The sequence below is a fragment of the Drosophila kikkawai genome, chromosome 2R, assembly GCF_030179895.1.
Source record: "Drosophila kikkawai strain 14028-0561.14 chromosome 2R, DkikHiC1v2, whole genome shotgun sequence".
In the NCBI taxonomy this organism is placed as follows: domain Eukaryota; kingdom Metazoa; phylum Arthropoda; class Insecta; order Diptera; family Drosophilidae; genus Drosophila; species Drosophila kikkawai.
In genome coordinates, this window is record NC_091729.1 from 1,803,900 (window position 1) to 1,823,456 (window position 19,557).

Consider the following 19,557-nt stretch of genomic DNA (forward strand, 5'->3'; position numbering starts at 1 on the left):
GCCTAGCGGCTTCATTGGCCAACACGTCAGTCAGAAGAAGGCTCAAACGTAGACATCCCGCCGATCTCTGGACAAGAGGAAGACATATCTCGCGATATCTCTTAAAGCAGTAACTAGCATTTTCCACTTGTCATTAAAAATTTGTTAATTTGTTTCCGTTTCTGTTAAGTGCCATGTTATTGTTTTGTTCATATTTATAACCAACGTTTTATAGCCATTAGGTTGGTTGATCAACGTTAATAAAATTTTGTTTAATGTTATGCCAAAAAAAAAAAAAAAAAAAAAACATACCTTAAGCTTTAAGAAAATGGAGAACTTGTTTCAAAAAAGGTGAAATCTAATAAAATGTCGCAAATATAAAATAGAGTGCAGCAACCGAGGTATAAGCTCTGAAAAATAGTGTGCTACCATATGTTGACTTTGATTGTTAACAGCTGATCTATTTAATCGCTATGATCGGTTTAAGTATTTTTTTTTTGTATATATGATTATATTACTATCGATTGAAAATAAAACTTTTATTAATTTTAACAGTTGAAAATATTCTTAATCTGCCGCTAGAACTGCAAAATCGGCCACTGTGTACCGTGTTGAACATGGCGTAGAAATCCGGCCAATCGATGTATGCTCCGCCAAATCGCGGAAGTTGAAACTCCGGTAGCCTGGTGGGCCGCAAATTGCACTTGAAGGCGGCTGCGTGTCCACCGAGGATGCCATGCAACTCAGTTGAATTTGCCAACGACTTTCTCTTCTCACTATTGAGATGGCGGCAGATTTTTTCTTTCGTATCACAATATGCCGTGGTAAAGGTTAAGCGCGCATCTGACTCCAGCTCCTCAATTACAAGCTGTTCGAGGTTAAGTCGAGAGCTATCGAAGTCAGAGTACATGCGCTCGATTAAATCTAACCACACCTGCAACTCACTTTCGTCGAATTTGGACAACTGCTCCTCTGTCAGGAATAAATTTAAGGCCGCCAGCTGGCGTACCATAGAATCTGCCTTTGCCCGATACAACTTCTCACTGTTTGGTGCGTGAAGCGCGAGCTCAAGCTTTTTCGTATGTTTGGCTAGCATTTTTTAATTTTAATTTGCCGTTTGTAGGGTATACGAAAGTTACCGCACGAAATTTCCGCTGGACCTGCACTTGGGCCAGCGAAAACCAAAGAACGAATTTGAGGGTGATGAAGGAGCCGAAAACAAAGGGCAACGATCTCTGCCTGGCGAGCGAAGTTGTGTAACACCTTCCGGTATGCAAAAAGTTTAGACTGTACAGCAGCCGATTCTAACTGTACAATGTATGTATGTATGTAGGTATATGCGAATACCGTGCGAAGCGATGCGAAAAGGGTTTGTGTGAGTGTGGCCCTGCAGCGACACGTGCAAGGGTGCCTAAAATTATTAAAACGATATTTAATAATAATTGCTTAACTTTAACACACGTTCACGATCACTTCGGGGTCACCAAATGTTTAGAGGAGGCATTAATTTATGCCACATTTTTTTGCGAATGTTTAACGAGACAGAATTATGCGTGTGTCGGAACGGTGTTAAAAGAAAAGCCGAGAATGTGGTTCAATTTCAAATGATTTTATTGTGGTAGCGAGAGCCAGCGATCAAAAGCGAAAAGCGAAAAATTCTGGAATAATATAAGATGGCCATATCTCAAATTATGCAAAAATTTTGAAAAACAGACAAGTTAGAATTTTTTTTCTAAAAATGTATCGAGCATTTGTATGGCAACTATATGATATATTCGTCCGATCCGGCCCGTTCCGACATATATAGCTGTGATATAGGCTGTTGATGCTTATCAAGAATATCAACTTTATAGGGTCGGAAAGGTCTCCTTCACTGCTTTGCAAACTTCTGACTGAAAGTATAATACCCTGCAACTGTATAATAATTTCATGAAAATGATTAAACATCAAATTTTCCCCGAACATGAGAAATATCTGGAGGAGTCGCTCAAATATTTTTATAAAATGATGGCTGATACAGCGCTGGTTTCCAATATTCATGGACAACATTTCACATCTTGTTGTTGGGCACACGATAATGTCGAGAATGGAGTAGATACATGTGCTTGCCATTTCTTTACTGTACGTTCACAAAAATCATTAAAAATTATGTAAATGTATGTTAATTTGGAACATCACTTCTGATCATTATACTTGAAAAATAAAATTATATTTACGCAAAAATAAATATACATCATTTTTTAATGGTGGAAATGGGATATGTCTTTTGCAGCCTTCACTTTTTCAGATTGGGTGGATGGGGTGTTTCACTTTGCCCAGACTGTTGAGAAACCGTTACAAGTGCATCCTTCACCCATCCAGATTTTGGTGAGCTAATTTCTCACACAAATTCGAGGTGGAGTGGGTGAAGGAAAATCAGAGTCTGTCCTTACGAATGTACTTTGGCTTTTCCGTTATTGGCTTCTTCAATTGCATCCCCATACCGTTTTTAATTTGAAGGTCGTTGGTGAGCATCCTTTATCCGTATGTGCTTTGGATTTTCCGTTATGAGGCCTTCTTCAATTGCATTCCCATCCCTTTTTAAGTTTAAGGGTCGTGGGTGAACGTACATGTGTGGGTCAGGATCACTCCGGGCGAAGCAGGATCGCCGCCGTGCGCCCTTCATTGGGAAAACAAGTGACCTTTTTTCAAGTGAGGTATCTTACAGTGAAAATCACAGTCCAGGGTCGTGGGTGGGAACATGTTTCGACTCTGGCCCCCTTCTTCACTTACACCCCGTCCCTTTTTTAAGCGAGCATCGTGGGTGAACGTACATGTGATGCTCAGGATCATTCCGGTCGGAGCAGCATCGCCGCGGTGCGCCCTTTTTCAATTGCTTAACCCTCTCTTTTTTTAAGTAAGGGGTCGTCGGTGCACGTGCAACGCTCTGGAATCGCTACCGGGATCGCTCCGTTGCATTCGCACTCGTATCCATATCCCTGTGGGAACCCTTGAACACATGATCTCAAGTGTCCTTTTACATGCACTGACCTTAATTTATTCCATCTTTATTACCTCCTCTATTGACAGGTTGATATCTTCCCCTAATTAAGTGGATTTTTATTACGTAAACCACACAAATTTTGACAGCTAACCCATTAATTGCATTTTTATTACCCTTTTTACCGACATCAACCCGTTAGTCGGCTATTATAACTACTGCTAGTTTTCTTTAAAAAACTCTTCGACTTGTAATTTGTGTGTTAATTTTTCTTCTTTAAGACTGTTAACGTATTATAAATTTATTTTCATAATTACATAATATCAAAAATAAAATCTGTGTTCACAAGTAGTAATTACAAAGTACAATTTTTATTAAGCAAAATAAAATTTTAGAAATGGCATATATATGACCGTAAACGTAACTTTTTATTTGAATCGTTTTTGGTTGTTGCAGTCCTTCTCGTCGGCGGTTGGTCTCTTCAAAATGGTTTTACTAAAAAAAAAAAAAAAAACGATTAAAAATTTCTGAAAAAACGTGTTTTTTATTTAAATAAGATTATTGATTAAACAGAATAGAAGGTAACCTCATAATACCAAAGCTTGCCGGTTTACCCAACAAAAGTAGCTTATTGCACTATGCATGTACATATGTGTACCGTACATTTCAAGTGGAACTTGCGACACAAAGCACGTGCTTGTTCTGTTAGCAGTTAGTAGAAATAAATAGAAAAGGGTGCGATAAAACTACTACTGGCGTGCTGCCGGATTGGTTGCTTGCATGCGTACTAAGTGGGTTAAGTTTAAAGTTTTTAGTTTAGGGAGGCTATCAACATTAGATGTTATGGTGTACAAATCATTATAGTTTTGCACAGAGGACTCTAAAGAGTTTATGGAGTTTAAAGGATGTTCTACAGTGGGGCAATACTAATGGTAAAAAGGCTCCAGTGTTTCTTATTGGTACGTGAAAATTAAGATGACCCAGCAGTCAGCACTTTCCACGTCACCACGGATTAAGTTATATAAGAATGTAATACCTAGCATGGTCCTACAATTAGATAAAGAGGGTAAGTAAATTAGTAAGAGTCTAGTAGAATAAGACGGTAACCCAGTTTAAACCGCGTAAATGGGAGAGTAAAAAGTTCTTTTGAACCGATTCTAGGCGTTTACTGTGGGCTCCAAACGCAGGATCCATATTCTAAGTTGGATGAAAAAGTGAAGTATATAAAGAATTTGCAACATAGGGGTCATTGAATTCCTTCGACCACCATTTAATGAAACCAAGCACACCCCTGGCTTTATTCACCATGCACGAAATATGATCGATAAAGTCAAGTTTAGGATCTAGACGGACACCCAAATCATCAACTATATTAATTTTTTCCAAAGAGCAGCAGTTCAGCGTATAACTTTTAGGCTTTTAGTTTAATAAGTTCACGCGGCACCATGTTTAAAAATTGTTAAGATCTGTCTGTTAGTCTGACTGGCAAGAAGCGTCGACATGAGAATCGCTCGCCGCGGCGCTCGACTTGAAACACACGTTCACTAGTTTTATTATTATTTTTTTAATTGTATTGTTCGGCTAAAGGTTGAGGATACCAATTAGCACTCTAAGTAAATGACCAACCAACTCGCGGAGTAATGCGCGCCGATTTACATATGTATGTATTTATGTATGTCAAGACAGTTTTATTCTTTGATGTACGGCCGAATATAGGGACATATGTATGTATGTACGGAGAAATGCACAACGGGTCCGAAGAAGTGGAAGAAAAAACCCAAAAGAAACGGAGATAATTATGGTGCAGGAAAATAGATGTGGAGAAAATCGGATTTGGATATATGTAGATTTTTACGTTGTATAATTGCCGTGGTGTCGGAAATCTCGGTTGTCAAAAAATCGTACGCAGGTTGAGCGAAATTTAAATTTTGGACGACTACCGGCAATTAGACGGGAGGAAACGTTTTACTTTTTTTTTTTGCGGTAGCACCACCAAAGCTGCTGGGAAAAAAGGATTCCAGGACAATATCTTTATCCGGCGAAGGACTATGTTCAGGAGCGGGGTGGCCAGGAAATCCTCCGCAAAATGATTCAGTAGAAAATTTATCCCACAAAGCAGAAAAACCAGAAAATTCGGGGGTCAAAATTGACATTGGCATGGAGCGCCCGTTGCATATGTATTTACATTCGTTTTAGTACTAAACTTAACTTAGCCTAAGGGCCCTCTGCCGACCGAGAAGCCCAGTTTAACAGCGCGAGAGCGGGAGAACCGTGAATTGGAGCGGTGTAGCCGTCCCTAAGCTCGTCTAGGAGCGAGCGACGATCGGGAACACGGGTGCGTGCGATCATGAATTCCGAGGAACGGAGAGCGGGCGAGCGTTGCTAAGCTGGGAGCGCTTGAGCCTTTGGAAGCTTGGTGGGCAGAGGGGGGACAGAGACCTCCTGGCGTGAACATATTGCTCACAAACTTTGACGTCATCAGCGTACATAAGAACTCTGGAGCTGGTGAAAACTTCGGGCAGATCGTTGATAAATAATGTAATACCTTACTGAAATATATGTAGTATAGATTACATCTGTCTGAAAGTTATTTCGGTAGCCCTTTATAATAAAGGAAGTGCGCTCCAAAAGATTGGTTGTAATTGATCTTCGCTTAATAAAACCATGTTGACATGGAGAAATTATTGACCTACACAGGTGCTGCAAATGACATTTTAGAACAGTTTAGGGATGGCCCAAAACTTAGAGATTTCTCTGTAGTTGTTTGCCTCCAGTTTGCTACCTTTTTTTTTTGAGAGGAATAACGAATGATTCCTTTCAGATAAGGGTAAATTCGTAATTCGACGAGCTTTGAGTTGGACGTGCTTTACATCGCTCTACATTTATTCAAAGTTTTCTTAGTGAAATCCTATTTATAAAAGCCCAAATTTTCGGCAAGTGGTCGGTGTTTCCGTGAACTTCTTAATCAGTAAACAACCGGACCTTTTTAAATAAAGTCTGTGACTTTATCGTCGTAAAACAATTTCGGTTTTACAATTGCCTTGCCTTTCTATTCTTGTGCATTGTGTTTACCGCTTATCGCTGCATCGCCTTGTGTTGTTGTTGGCGCTAGCTAAATCAATAACACAAATTTCTTATTTTTCGGCGCTTAGACAAAAGCTTTTATTTTTGCGCTCTTCGCTTTTTGTTTTGATCGGTCTGTTCGCCGCGAAACTTAAACAATTTTTTTTTTCAAATAAACAATAGTATAATTTGTTTTGATCGGCCATTTCGTCGCGCATATAAATTAATCCAATTCGTGATTTACTTGGATAAAGTATTTTTTTATTCCAAAAATGGCTACGTGTTGTTTCTCTAAGTGCCCGAACGGCCAAAAAATTTTTTCGCGGCATGTCACTGTCTACTGCTGGCTCTGCGATAATATCGCTCACATTGGATGCGCCGATCTGGGGCAAAATGGATCGCGTATCACCGATCGCATTCGTGAAAATCCTGGATTGGACTGGACGTGCCCGAGCTGCCTGCATATCAAATCCGATATGCGGGTCTTCATGAGGCAGACTCACCTGGAGTTTCAGTCGTTGGCGGCCGGCTTTAAGGAGTTGTCAACTCGCTTCCAGAAGGCGGAACACCATTTCAAGTCGCTAAAACTGCTAAGTGACCCCGCAAACAAAAACAGGAGCAACCTGTCTGAAAAGTTCTTATCTCTTCCAGACCCTGAATGCCCCCTTATGCAGTTCACCCCACGTGCCAAGCCTGCAGCCGTGGATAACGGCTCTGGTGATGATGCAGCATCGATCAAAACTTCTATGGTTGAAGATCTTGTCAGGCCGTTGGCTCAGCAGCCTGTCAACGTTGTCCAGGCGTCCACGTTGCACGCTGCAGCCTCTGCTGAAGTTGCTGCACCAGTCCCCATTCTCGGAGGGGGCGAAGCCACCATGCTCCCGGTTCAGCAGCCTGTCTACACCGATCAGGCATCCACGTCGCGTGCTGCTGCCATCAACGACGCGTCGGTGGTATCAAATCCCAACCCAGTGGCTCCCCCGGTGGTCACTATCTCGGTGCCGGCCGTTACCAGAAGCGGCCCCCAACAGTCGACAATTTCTGGCGTTGCCAAACGCGGACCGGTGCCTTTGGCTGGTGTTGCTCCGAAAAAACAGATTTTTGTTTCCCGCCTCAATCCAGATGCTTCTGAGGGCGACGTTAAAACCCACTTGAGCAGCAAATTGAATGTTTCTGTTACTGAATTTAGTGTCTCCAAATTCAATTTTAAGGAAAGACGTGATATATCTTCGTTTAAAATTACAATTTCTGACCTACTATTTTCTAAGGCTCTTGATCCTTCTGTGTGGCCTAAGCATGCAATTGTTCATGAATTCGAACACAAAAGTACTCCTCGTGCTCGCGGGCCTCAAACTCCTTCAACTAGGCCTCCAAAAAACTAATAGACTCTTTTGTTCTTCACTATCAGAATGTTCGTAGTTTACTTGGCAAGCTCAGTAGGCTACACGTCAATAGTGTCTCTTTCGATGCCAATGTTATTGTCTTTACAGAAACATGGCTCAACTCCTCTGTGTCTGACTCTGAGATTTTTTCAGGGAACTATACCATCTTTAGACGTGATCGTCCTATACGGACAGGCGGTGGTGTTCTCATTGCGGTTAAATCCGATCTGGTTTCCAATATCATTTCTAAAACTGACACTGATATAGAGTTTGTGGCGGTTCGCATACAGGTTTACGATTATTCTATATACGTTTCATGCTCGTATATTCCACCTAGGTCTGACACTGATATTTATATGCAGCATTTATCCTTAATTCAAGAAATTCATTCTTCCCTTGGTATTAATGACCACCTTATCGTCACGGGTGATTTTAATCTACCCTCCATTTCCTGGATGCCCTTACCTGATTCAAATGTTCTTGTTCCCACCTCACCCCACGATTTAATTCATGGTCTCGTTGACCATTCATTGGGACAATTAAATTTTGTTAGGAACTGCAGTAATAACGTCTTAGACCTCATCTTTGTCTCTGAGTTTGCCAATGCCTACGTCACTAGAATTGACCCTCTTTCTAGTCCTGAGGACGCTTATCATCCCACTTTGGAGCTAACCCTCGAAGCCTCCACACCATTATTATTGTGTCCGGAAGCTGAGTCTGCAACGTTTCGTTGCTTTCGAAAAGCTAAGTTTACAGAAATGAACCACCACTTATCCTTAACGGATTGGACTTTCTTGAACTCCACAGAGGATCCCTCAGACATTGTTAAGCGTTTCTATGAAATAATGTACTCAGTTTTCGACATGTACATATGTCCCTTCATTTCCCTCACCAGAAGTTTCTCATAAGCCCCCTTGGTTTTCTCGTCGGCTTTCATATCTAAAAAATCTGAAATCCAGACTGTTTAAAAAGTACAGCAAATCTGGTCTTCAAGTCGACCATTCGAGATATTTAACTGCTCGTACAAATTTCCTAGCACACAATTCTGAATGCTACAGAAACCACTTAAATCGGTGCAAAATTGAGTTTCAGGCTAACCCGAAGCAATTTTACGCTTTTGTAAACTCGAAACGGAAATCTCAACAATTTCCTTCATGTCTTCATTTCGATAATGCCTCCGCTTCCAATGAGCCTGATATCGCGAACCTGTTCGCAAAGTTCTTCCAGACTACATACTCACAAACTAATTTCGATAATAACTCAGAGTATTCTTTTCCACTCCCGCATTCCAATTGCATTTTTATGCCTGTAATCAGCGAAGATGATGTTCTTCATAATCTTAGAACAATCAAACTTTCCTTTTCCTCTGGTCCAGATCTTGTACCTAGCTGTGTTCTGAGAAATTGTGCCAGCTCATTATGTAGACCATTGTCTAGACTTTTTCAGTTATCACTTCAGCATTCGTTTTTCCCCAAAGTTTGGAAAGAATCGTTTATCATTCCGCTTCATAAAAAGGGCAGTAAATCTAATATTGAACACTATAGAGGTATAGCAAAACTTAGTGCGATTCCCAAATTATTCGAATTTCTAATTACTACTCAGCTTCAGCACCAATGTAGCTCAATAATGTCCCCCTCACAGCATGGCTTCATGAAACGTAAATCAACGTCTACAAATCTCCTTGAGTTTGTTGCTGTCATTAGAAACGCATTTAAAAATAACACCCAAACCGATGTTATCTTTACAGATTTCAGCAAAGCTTTCGATTCGGTGAATCATCAAATACTGCTGAAGAAACTTTGTCTGTTGGGTTTTCCGGTTACGTTGATCAAGTGGATTTCTACTTATTTGTCGAACCGTACTCAAAGAGTTGCATTCAAGGGTTCATTCTCAAACCTTGTTCACGTGACTTCTGGTGGTCCTCAAGGGAGCCACCTCGGTCCTCTTCTATTTGGCATTTTTATAAATGATATGCCCCAAGTTATTCTCCACTCTTACGTCTTGATGTATGCTGATGACGTAAAACTATGTTTGCCTCTTGTGAATCCTGACTCTGCTCAGCTTTTGCAAGCTGATTTAAACATCATGATGTCCTGGTGCACTCACAATTTATTGTTTCTTAACAACTCCAAATGTAAATACGTCGTTTTACCGCAGAAATTGTTTCCAGGCTAACTATTCCTTAGGCACGAGTGTTCTTGAACGTATCCACTCTGTAACGGATCTTGGTGTTCTATTTACCCACAACTTGAGCTTCACCGATCACATCGGTATAATTGTTGGTAAAGCAAAGGGTGTTTTTGCTTTCGTAAAACGAAGGTCTAAGGGGATCGATGATTCCTACACTACAAAACTTTTATATATATCCCTGGTTCGGCCCATACTCGAATATTGTTCGTGCGTATGGTCCCCTCAATATGCAAAGTATCAGGATCTTATCGAATCGGTACAGAAACAATTCCTTTTGTTCGCTCTTCGGGGTTTAGACTGGGACCCACATCGCCACCTTCCTCCGTATGCCGACAGACTACGCCTTCTGGACCTGCCCTCTCTTAAGGATCGTCGGACCTGCCATGGCGTGATGTTCCTGCATAAATTAATAAATGGATATATTTTTTCCAGTAATCTTCTTAAACAAATACGCTTTTCAGTTCCTTCTAGGCCATCACGTTACTTTCGGCCTATAGCTTTGGATATTTGTAAAACTAATTTCGAGGCACACGATCCTTTTCGCGTTTTATGTTCGCTTTACAACGACATGTACTCTCTGTTATATTTTGAAATGTCATTAGACTTTAACAAAAATAATATCTTAAGACACCTATCCTTGCCTCTGACCACCTGATGTGAGTCGGAGCATATCATTAAAAAACACTCCTTATCCGGTCTGAGGTAAGGATATGGATTTAAAATGGCAAATATTTGCTATTCTTAATAAATAAATAAGGTAAACAATTTGGGGTTTTTTTTAAATTATTTTATTCTCGCCGGAAACGTTCAATGCCATTTGAACTTTACCTGGCGCTTAAAAGGTTTGGTAAATATGGTACAAATAGGTATGGGCCTAGACTATATACAGTTGTTTACAAAATTTTTACATATTTACAAAAAGTTTACAGTTACATATTAATGAACAAAACGGGAAGACAGATCGCTGGGGTGTAGTCTTTTAAGTCTCTTAAGAGATTGCGGGTCGGCCAGCCTTCTAGCCAGTGGATTTGGGTAAGCCATTAGCCTGTCCGTGTAGTGTCTGCTGTGATCGTTTAGGAGGTCGCCCACCGGAACAAGGCGTAGATCGTTCTGGATGGCCTGGTTTGTGACGTACCAGGGAAGCCCGGATGGCCGTGCACGTGCTTGAATGCAGTACCCCATATTTCGATCGCATACGTGCAGGTTGGCGTAAGGATTGCCTTGAGCAGCAAAACCTTCGTTGAAAGCTGGAGACTCTTGGAGCTCAGGATCCAATCGAGCTTCTTTAGTTTGCGAATGCACTTGGCTTTGATTGCCGTGATGTGGGTGTTCCAAATGAGGCGGTGATCCAAGTGTACACCAAAGTGGCAGTGAGGGTTGGCGTTTTTGATTGTGTCTCCATTGAAAATGTAGACGATGTCGATCACAAGCCTTAGAGAGAAAAAGACGCAAGCCGACTTGCTGCAGTTTATGGCAATGTTCCACTGCTTGGTCCAGTGCTCCATCGCACGCAGCCAGTCCTGAACTGCAGCCGAGGCTGCCAGCTGAGACGTGTGGGACGCAAGCAAGGCCGTGTCGTCAGCGTATGTAGCCAGAAGCATGCAAGCGTTTGTGGTGGGCGACGAAACTGTCATATCACTTGTGTACATGGTGTATAGGAACGGACCAAGTACACTTCCTTGGGGCACTCCTGCGTGAATGTGTGCCAAGCTGGATCGTGATTCCCTTACTGCTACCTCGAAGGTTCAATCGGCAATAAAAGACCTCAGGATGGCAAAATAGGGTGCAGGGAGAAGTTCCTTGATTTTGTAGAGGAAGCCCGCGTACTACACCTTGTCAAAGGCTTGTTTTACGTCCAGGAAGACACCTACAGTGTGCAGTTTGTGCTCGAGTCCGTGGGTGATGTGGTTGACCAGGCGATGGACTTGTTCTGGGCAGCCATGGGATTTTCTGAAGTCGAACTGGTGTTGAGCTATATGGCCTTCTACTTGGGGCAGTACCAACAGTCGACTGAGAAGAATCCGCTCGAACACTTTCGACAACGTAGATAGCAGGCTGATTGGGCGGTAGGAGTCTAATTGAGCTGGTGGCTTGTTTGGCTTTGGGATCATGATAATCCGGGCTTGCTTCCACTGTCTTGGAAAATGTCCCAGGCTTAGCATGGCGTTGAAAATTGTCACCAACGCTAGCACTCCTTTGGGTGGAAGAGCCTTTGCCTTTCGATTGTCGATGACATCGGGTCCAGGAGTCTTTTTTAGATTAAGCGCCTTTAATTGCAACGTGACTTCTTGCGGCGTGGTGTGTCTAATGGGGCGCGCTGACTGAATGGGAGCGCTTAAGAAGTTCGCAACCTCGTCGCGGTGTGAAGCGTCAGGAAGTTCAAGAGTGAAGGTAGCAGACATATGTTCAGCAAAAGCGTTAGCTTTGTCGGAGTTTTTTTTAAGCCATTGCCCACTGTGGTTCTGTATTGGGGATTGGACAACTGGCTGTCTTTTAATTCCTCTCGTTAGCTTCCATATCGAAAAATCGCTTGTTTTCGCTTGCAACCTGAGCAGCCTGTTAGTAACGCTGGATAGTAGCTGCTTAGTTGATCAAGCAGTGCCCTTGCCTCCGGAGTTAGTAAGGGCGCCCTAGTAGGTGGGACACCATATTGGCGCTGAGGTGGCGTAGCTCTCTGGGCGGCTTCAGTGAAAGGAAAGAGCGAGAGCCAAGAAGTACCGAAACTTCGAGAAGCGAAAAACGGTGTTACAAAACTTGCAAAGGCGAGTGCCAATTTTTCACTCTTGCGGACGTGACGAACTCGATCAGAAGTGCGAGTGGAAAAATATGTAAAACTTCGAGCCAGATTTTTGCGATTGCTGAGTGCGGTTTACAGTGAGCATCGAGTGATCCAACCCGAGACCAGCAGGCGGGTTCCCGACTAGGAAGTCCCAAGTGACCAAGGAGACCACCAGGAGGGATTCGCTGCAGCCAGTGGCCAGCGAGAGCCTTCGACGAGGGGGGCCAACAGCGGCGGAGAGCCCGCAAGCCAATTCCAGCCACCGGCTGACGACTTTTTGGAGGAGATCAACCAGGCGATCTCGGAGAGCGTGTGCCCGGCCCAGGACCAGCGGCGGAGCACCAGGAGATCACGCGTGTGTGTGTGCGTGAGAGCGAGATGGGAGAGTGATTAGAGTGAACGGCATTTTGGTCAGCGAGAATCACGTGCAATGAGAAATTTCTCGAAGGCCTCGATGCGGTGTCACCCAGAGTAGGCTAGATTTAAACCATTGAATAACCATGACCTAACCTAACATAACACTGCGAGAAACTTGAACCAAGAAATAAAATGAACAAAACGTAACCCAAAGCAAACTGAAAAACTTAATAAAACTATTTGTACATACATATCTGAACACAAACCTGCCGCTGCCATGTTTTTTTCCTTTGACTTCTTGGATTTTGAGAAAGGGGTGGACCAAATTCTTACGAAAACTATTGCTAATTAGGAAATAAATATTTTCTCACATGATTAAAAACACAACGCGCCATGTCTCCGCCCCAAATAAATTCGGGAAATATTTTACGGAAAATTTAGATCTTTTCTGCCACTGTCTGCCTAATCTGGGAAAAATAAAGCGCGTGCGAGAATGAAATAAATCAATAAAAATGCTCCAATAAATATATTTCTCGACTATTTTACTACAACTCATAGGAAAAGAATACAATCAAGCTGGCCACGCATAAATATAAATATTTCCAAAATGCCTAGATTTTAGGCCATAAATTCTGCCCTAGAAAAATGTGTTTCCCATAATCGATCCCCTCTCTCGGTCTCCTCGTAGCGAATGCTATGAGCCAGGCCCAATACGCGTTACCGCTAACCTTTTCCGCTCTTCTGCCAATACCGAATCAATCGCTTTTCTTACTCAGTATCCCGGTGGCTGACACCTTACATCTTCTCGTCAGCCTACCGAGCGTCAAAAGCCTTCTGTCCCAGATATTTTCGGTAAAGAGACCCTGGACGTGACTGAGTATATCCCAGCCGTCGAAACTTCTTTACACCCTTTAGATACTCTACTGTAAAAGTATATTCCTCTAGTTCAAGTCTCATTCGTGTAAGTTTGGAACTGGGGTTCACCATTGAAAATAGGTAGGTAAGTGCTCTGTGATCTGTTTTGACAGTGAAGTGTCTACCATAAATATATGGTCTGAAATGTGTTATTGCCTAATGAATAGCTGCTAGCTCTTGTTCTGTTGCGCTCTTGTTGCTTTCGCCTTTTGTAAAAGATCTTGATGCCACAGGAAGCTGTAGTCCATTTTTGTTTTGTGTAACGACTGCTCCACAAGCATGTTTGCTGGCATCTGTAAATATGCAAAATTCTTTGCTAAAGTCTGGATATTGTAACAGAGTTGGGTTTATTAACGCTGATTTCAGATGTTCGAAGACTTTTTGGCATTCTGTTGTCCATTCGAATTTTACATCTTTCTTGCATAATCTTGTTATGTGACGGGAATAATCAGCAAAGTTTCTTATAAACCGTCTGTAATAATTACAAAATGCAACAAATCTTCTAGCGCTGTCCGCGTCGTGCGTGACTGGATAATTTTGAAGAACGTCGTATTTTTTGTCGTCGGGAAAGATTCCTTTGTCTGTGTACTTATGCCCTAGAAAAGTGACTTCGTCCACAACAATTTCAGAAGCCAATTCGAAGTATTTTCGAAGATAGAGATGAAAGCAAAGGAGCGCCGAGCAGGTTTGCGAGCGTTTGGGCGAACTTTGAAGCGCGTTTTCTCCACTTTTCATTTTTACGATTCTTTTGAATTGGCGGGAAAGATAACAAAAAAACTTATTGACCGATTGAAACGAATAAAGGCTTATTCTCTTTAGAATTAACTTCTCTTCTAAATGAACTAAAACGGTTGTTGAAAACCACTTTTTTATATTTTTTACAGCATGTTAAAGTCAATATTATATCCCGAAAAATGCATTTTTTTTTTTAAACCTGAATAAAAGTTCCGATTTCACGATTTTCTCCGGATTTTCTTAGTTCAAATAGAAAATGCACTTATAAAAATTTAAAATTTTTTTGAATTTTTTGTTTCAGACAAGAATTACGAGCTGCACATTTCCCGCCAATTAGGGACTGCTGTGACGAGGCGCTTCAGTGAACTACATATAAGTCCGCCATTTTGAAATATTTTTTTTTTGTTTTAATTTATTTAAGCACTTTAAATATGTATAAAAATATACCAAAAATTGCAAAAAGCTTGGTCGTTTCTTTACCTTCCAAAACAAATCGCGAAAAACAACTAATTTTTGGCCTCCTAATTCAGGATACCCCCTTAAGTCATCCATATAAAGAAATGGTTGCGAAGGTTCTAATCGAGAAAAACCCATAGTCATAATTCTCTAAAAAGAATTTAGCGCTATTTTTAAGCCAAATGGTAATTGCGTGAAGCGATATGAACCATTGTTCATTGAAAGGGATGTGATATCCCGTGAACTTTTTTCGAGTTCAATTTGGTGAAAACCTGACATTAAATCAAGGCATGAAAAATATTTGGCTCTACCTAGTTGATCATGAATTCTAGTGAGTGGAAATTTATCAGACAAGAGTTTTTTATTGATTTGATGATAGTCAATTACTAATCTATATTTTTTCTTTTCCGAATTTGGAAGTGACTTTTTGGGTACTAGCAAAAGTTGGCTATTATAAGGCGATACAGAGGGTTCCACTATTTTATCATTGAGCTTTTGGACTTGTTTTTGGATCTCGTCTTGGTGACTATGAGGATTTCTATAATTTTTTATATATACCGGTTCGTCATCATTCAATCTCACTTTATGTTTATAAAAATTATTAGTAGTGATTGATTCGGTTTCTAGTCCGAATACATCGCTGTACTTGGTGCATAGTGTTGGTAATTGTTTATTAAATTGTAGCGGAAAGTTTTTTGAAAGTTGGGTTAATATTGTTGTTTCTCGGGTTTTTTAGTCTGTTTGAACTACATCATAGTTTGAAAGTGATTCATGTTGAATGTTTTTAATGTAAACTACCTGATCTGTTTTTGTTGTATTTAATAGTCTTATGCATTTTGGACTGTTGCTATGGGATTTGCAATATAAATACCTTGCTGGATTTTCTGATTCGGAATTAATATGTTGTTGGAATTATGGAATTATGGAGTTGTTGCCAGAACTGTATGTTATTGGAAAATAAATCGGATATTTTGATTATTTGGTCTAATTATAAGCCAGTCTTCAGACGGCTTGAAATCTAATTGACAGTTGTATTTTTTAATAAAGTTGATTCCTAGTATTCCATCACAAGGAATAGCGAATTGTAAATTTACGATATGGTTTGCATTTTAATGGAAGTTAATCCTTCGGATTTGGTAACCTCCTGACTGATACCCGGTATATTGATAATATCATTATTTTGGATGTTTTGGAAAATGTCGGAATTTTCCTTTAATAGGGATATTTCCGCACCTGTGTCTAGTAGAAAAACTACTTATTTTCCTGTTGCTACATTTATAAAAGTGACGAATGTGCTTTGACTGAGATTGATGGTGTGAATTTTAATGTTTTCTACTGCTGTGTATCTAAAGGTGCTTGGGAGTTTCCGGAAGGGGTCTGGGCTACTCTAACATTGTTGTTGGGATTATTGTTGTTGTTATTGTTTCCCCAGTGGTTGTTTCCAGCACGGTTGTTTCCAGTATAATTATTGTTGTTTGATCATTATAGTTTCGGTTGTAACCGTTATTTTGGTTATAGCCATTGTTTCGGTAGTTACCTCAGTTATTACCCCTACCGCGATAATTGTTTCTGTAGTTGTTACTGCGATAGTTGTTTAGTTAGCATTGCCCGTCATTTCAGTATTACATTGTATGGACTTAGTGACGGCTTCATTCATAGTTGAGAAATTGCCTGCTTCCAACCATGTTTCGCCGACTATAGTGTCTTGCAATTTCTTTATTATTGCATCTATAGTTATTTCGTTCTGCACTCTGTATAGTGTCGATCCTATAATTTTAGATTTAATGACATCTACAGCAATGTTTTCGAATGTGCCTTGCCTTTTGTCATGTTGACCAACCTCAAATCTGTTTTGAATCTTTGAAGGTGAAGTTTTTGCCCATTAAACTCCGGGATGGGATTCGAGATTTCTTTTATGGACTGAAAATTTGGTTCGATTTCGGGATGATGTAAGAATAAGTCCGATTTAAGTCTATTAAGTTGGAATAAGTAGGTTAAACAAGAAAGGAAGCTTACTTCGGCACGCCGAAGTTTGTATACCCTTGAAGATATTATTTCATTACATTTTACCTATATTATTATGTTAACAGTTTGACAGTTACAGTTTTGCATTCCCAGCTTTACATATTTTATACATTTACCGATCGCTTCTATGGCAGCTATATGATATAGTTGTCCGATTTTTATGAAATTTATACCAAAATTCTAGAATAATAAAAAAAGCGTATATCTCAGAGTAAATAAAAATACGCTGAAAAACAACGCAGCTATAATTTTTTTTCTATTAATTTCCCGATCGTTCCTATGGCAGCTATATCATATAGTCGTCCGATTTTTATAAAATTTTTACCAAAATTCAGAATTAATATAAAATGGCCATATCTTAAAAATGGTGTAAAAATGTTGAAAAACAGCAAAGTTATCATTTTTTTTCTAAAATTTATCGAACATTTGTATGGCAGCTATATGATATAGTCGTCCGATCCGGCCGACATATATAGCAGTGAGAATATATAGAAGACTATATACAAAGTTTTATTCAGATAGCTTTAAAACTGAGGGACTAGTTTGCGTAGAAACGGACAGACGGACAGACGGACATGGCTAGATCGACTCGGCTGTTGATGCTGATCAAGAATATATACTTTATAGGGTCGGAAACGTCTCCTTCACTGCGTTGCAAACTTCTGACTGAAATTATAATACCCTGCAAGGGTATAAAAAAACTGAGCAAATAGAGCGGCTATTGCCTGATCATTATCTGCTGTTGGAATTTTAAAAGAGAGCAAGGAAGGATGAGTAATGGCTTTACGTTTAGTCTTAACAAAATTATAAAACTGTTTTGGGTACTCAGAAAACTGGGACCTGCAACGAGTTAAATAATTGTTGTAACACTACGCGTTCTACAAAAAGACAAAAAGAAGTTGACCGAGCCTATAAATAGCTAGATAGGAAAGTATGAAAACTGGTGCTTATGTATACATACATATTAGATTTTTTATTTTGAGGCGGGTCAACTCTTTGGTAAGCCAAGGAGGCATTTGATGTTGACGAATAGTATAACGGAACACATTCAGTAAAAAATTAATTCCAAGCACTCCAAAAAATATCGACGGCGTCAGCGATGTCAGTGCATGTGTATAGGTCGGACCATTCATAACCTAATATATATAAATCACGTGTCATGATGTTTGTCCGCGATAAACTCCTAAACTATTTAACCGATTTTTAATTAAATTGGCACACCGTGTGCAGTTTGATGAAATTTAAATGATAGGATAGCTTACATCTTAATTTATTGGCGCATTATTATTTGATTGTAAATTATTTGACTATTTCGAATCGCTGTTATAACTTGACAACGGCTTTACCGAATTGGATGTTTTTTTTTAGTTAAATCTCAGAGCAGAGAAAAGTTACAGGCGCCATATGGGCGTAATCGTGTCTTATATCGCGAATAAAATTGTTTTTATAAATTGAGCTGCATCTCCAAAGAGTAAGTATAAGCAAAGAGTATAGAACTATAGTGAAAAGCCAATTTCCTTGACCTCCAATATTATGGAGTATTGGGAGGAAAAGAAATTGTAGTATCCAAACCTCTATCAGCTGGCCAAGGTGGTGCACTCGGTTCCTGCAACATAAGTGAGCGGTGAAAGGGCGTTTTCGAATTGGCAAATTACAGACGAACATTTTTCAGAATTAGTAGCGATTTCGGTTCGTTAATTTTGATTTTTTTTTATGACTAGAGTTATTATATGCAAGGATAAATATTGGAAAAAATATAAAAATGACTAAAAATTTCGAAATGCTGTAGGGTAGCTTTGCGGTCATTATACAAGAATATAAAATAATATCGCCGAAAAGTCTAACACGGAACCCGTGAAGTACGGTTGAGTTTTATTTTGATAAAAAGAACATAAAAATCATCAATAATCATTATTTTTGAAATTTATTTTTTTGATAAAAAAAAATTTTTATGAAATATTTTATTTTGACCTCTGCAACTCTTGTATGAGCTGCATTTTACAACGTTACCTGTAAAAAATTTCACAGCACTGCCTAAGAACAGCTGACCAGCACACGCAATTTAAATATCAACCATGTAAATAAAAATAACGCTCAAAAGTTTATTTAATTAACAATTTATTTTAGGAGGAATAACTGTCATCTCTTTATTTCGTTAGTCGCCAATATGTGCAGAGATATTTTTGTAAAATTGTAACGTGAAAATCTTTGAATTGGGACGGGCAAAACAGCTGACATCCGCATGAGTTTTCCAATACATTTTCTTATCGAACATTTTTAGTACTGCGCCAAAAACTGATGATTGAAATTTCCAATATTTCAAATTAACATTTAACGGCCAAAAATGCTTGTACCTTTATTTTTGCTGTAATCAACTAGTAACCCATTAACGTACTTAGGTTGGACACAAGAGCGGGCCAAAATCTAATTAGCCCTCTATTAACAAAACTCAGCCAAAAGTAAAGCGTTTGTGTATACCGGCCAGCTGATATTCCTTGGCAACAAATGGGACCAAAGGAAAAGTTAACAAACAGTTATAAATCAACAAGGAAAATTCTCTTATCTTAAAAGGGAATCCGCAAATATTATCAAATTCACTTCCGAGTGGCAACTAGAACAGGCCTGATAATGAATCAATAGTTCTATGTCGCCCCTTACAAAAATAGTATCAGACGCCAAGTCATCAAAAATCATAG

The 19,557-nt window shown here is 39.9% G+C and overlaps 1 protein-coding gene across 12 annotated transcripts in view; it reads right to left on the minus strand.

The window, feature by feature from the left end:
• Positions 1-3,308: 3,308 nt before the first annotated feature.
• LOC108081755 (transcriptional regulator ATRX homolog) overlaps positions 3,309-19,557 on the minus strand; it is a 596,348-nt gene continuing 580,099 nt past the window's right edge. For all 12 annotated transcript variants that reach the window (XR_011444416.1, XM_070283643.1, XM_070283638.1 and 9 more), the window contains one exon: positions 3,309-3,454. Coding sequence is in view for 11 of the 12 variants with exons in the window: in XM_070283643.1 (XP_070139744.1) it covers positions 3,388-3,454 (67 nt within the window). In the remaining variant the exon portion in view is untranslated. The remainder of the gene's footprint in view (positions 3,455-19,557) is intronic.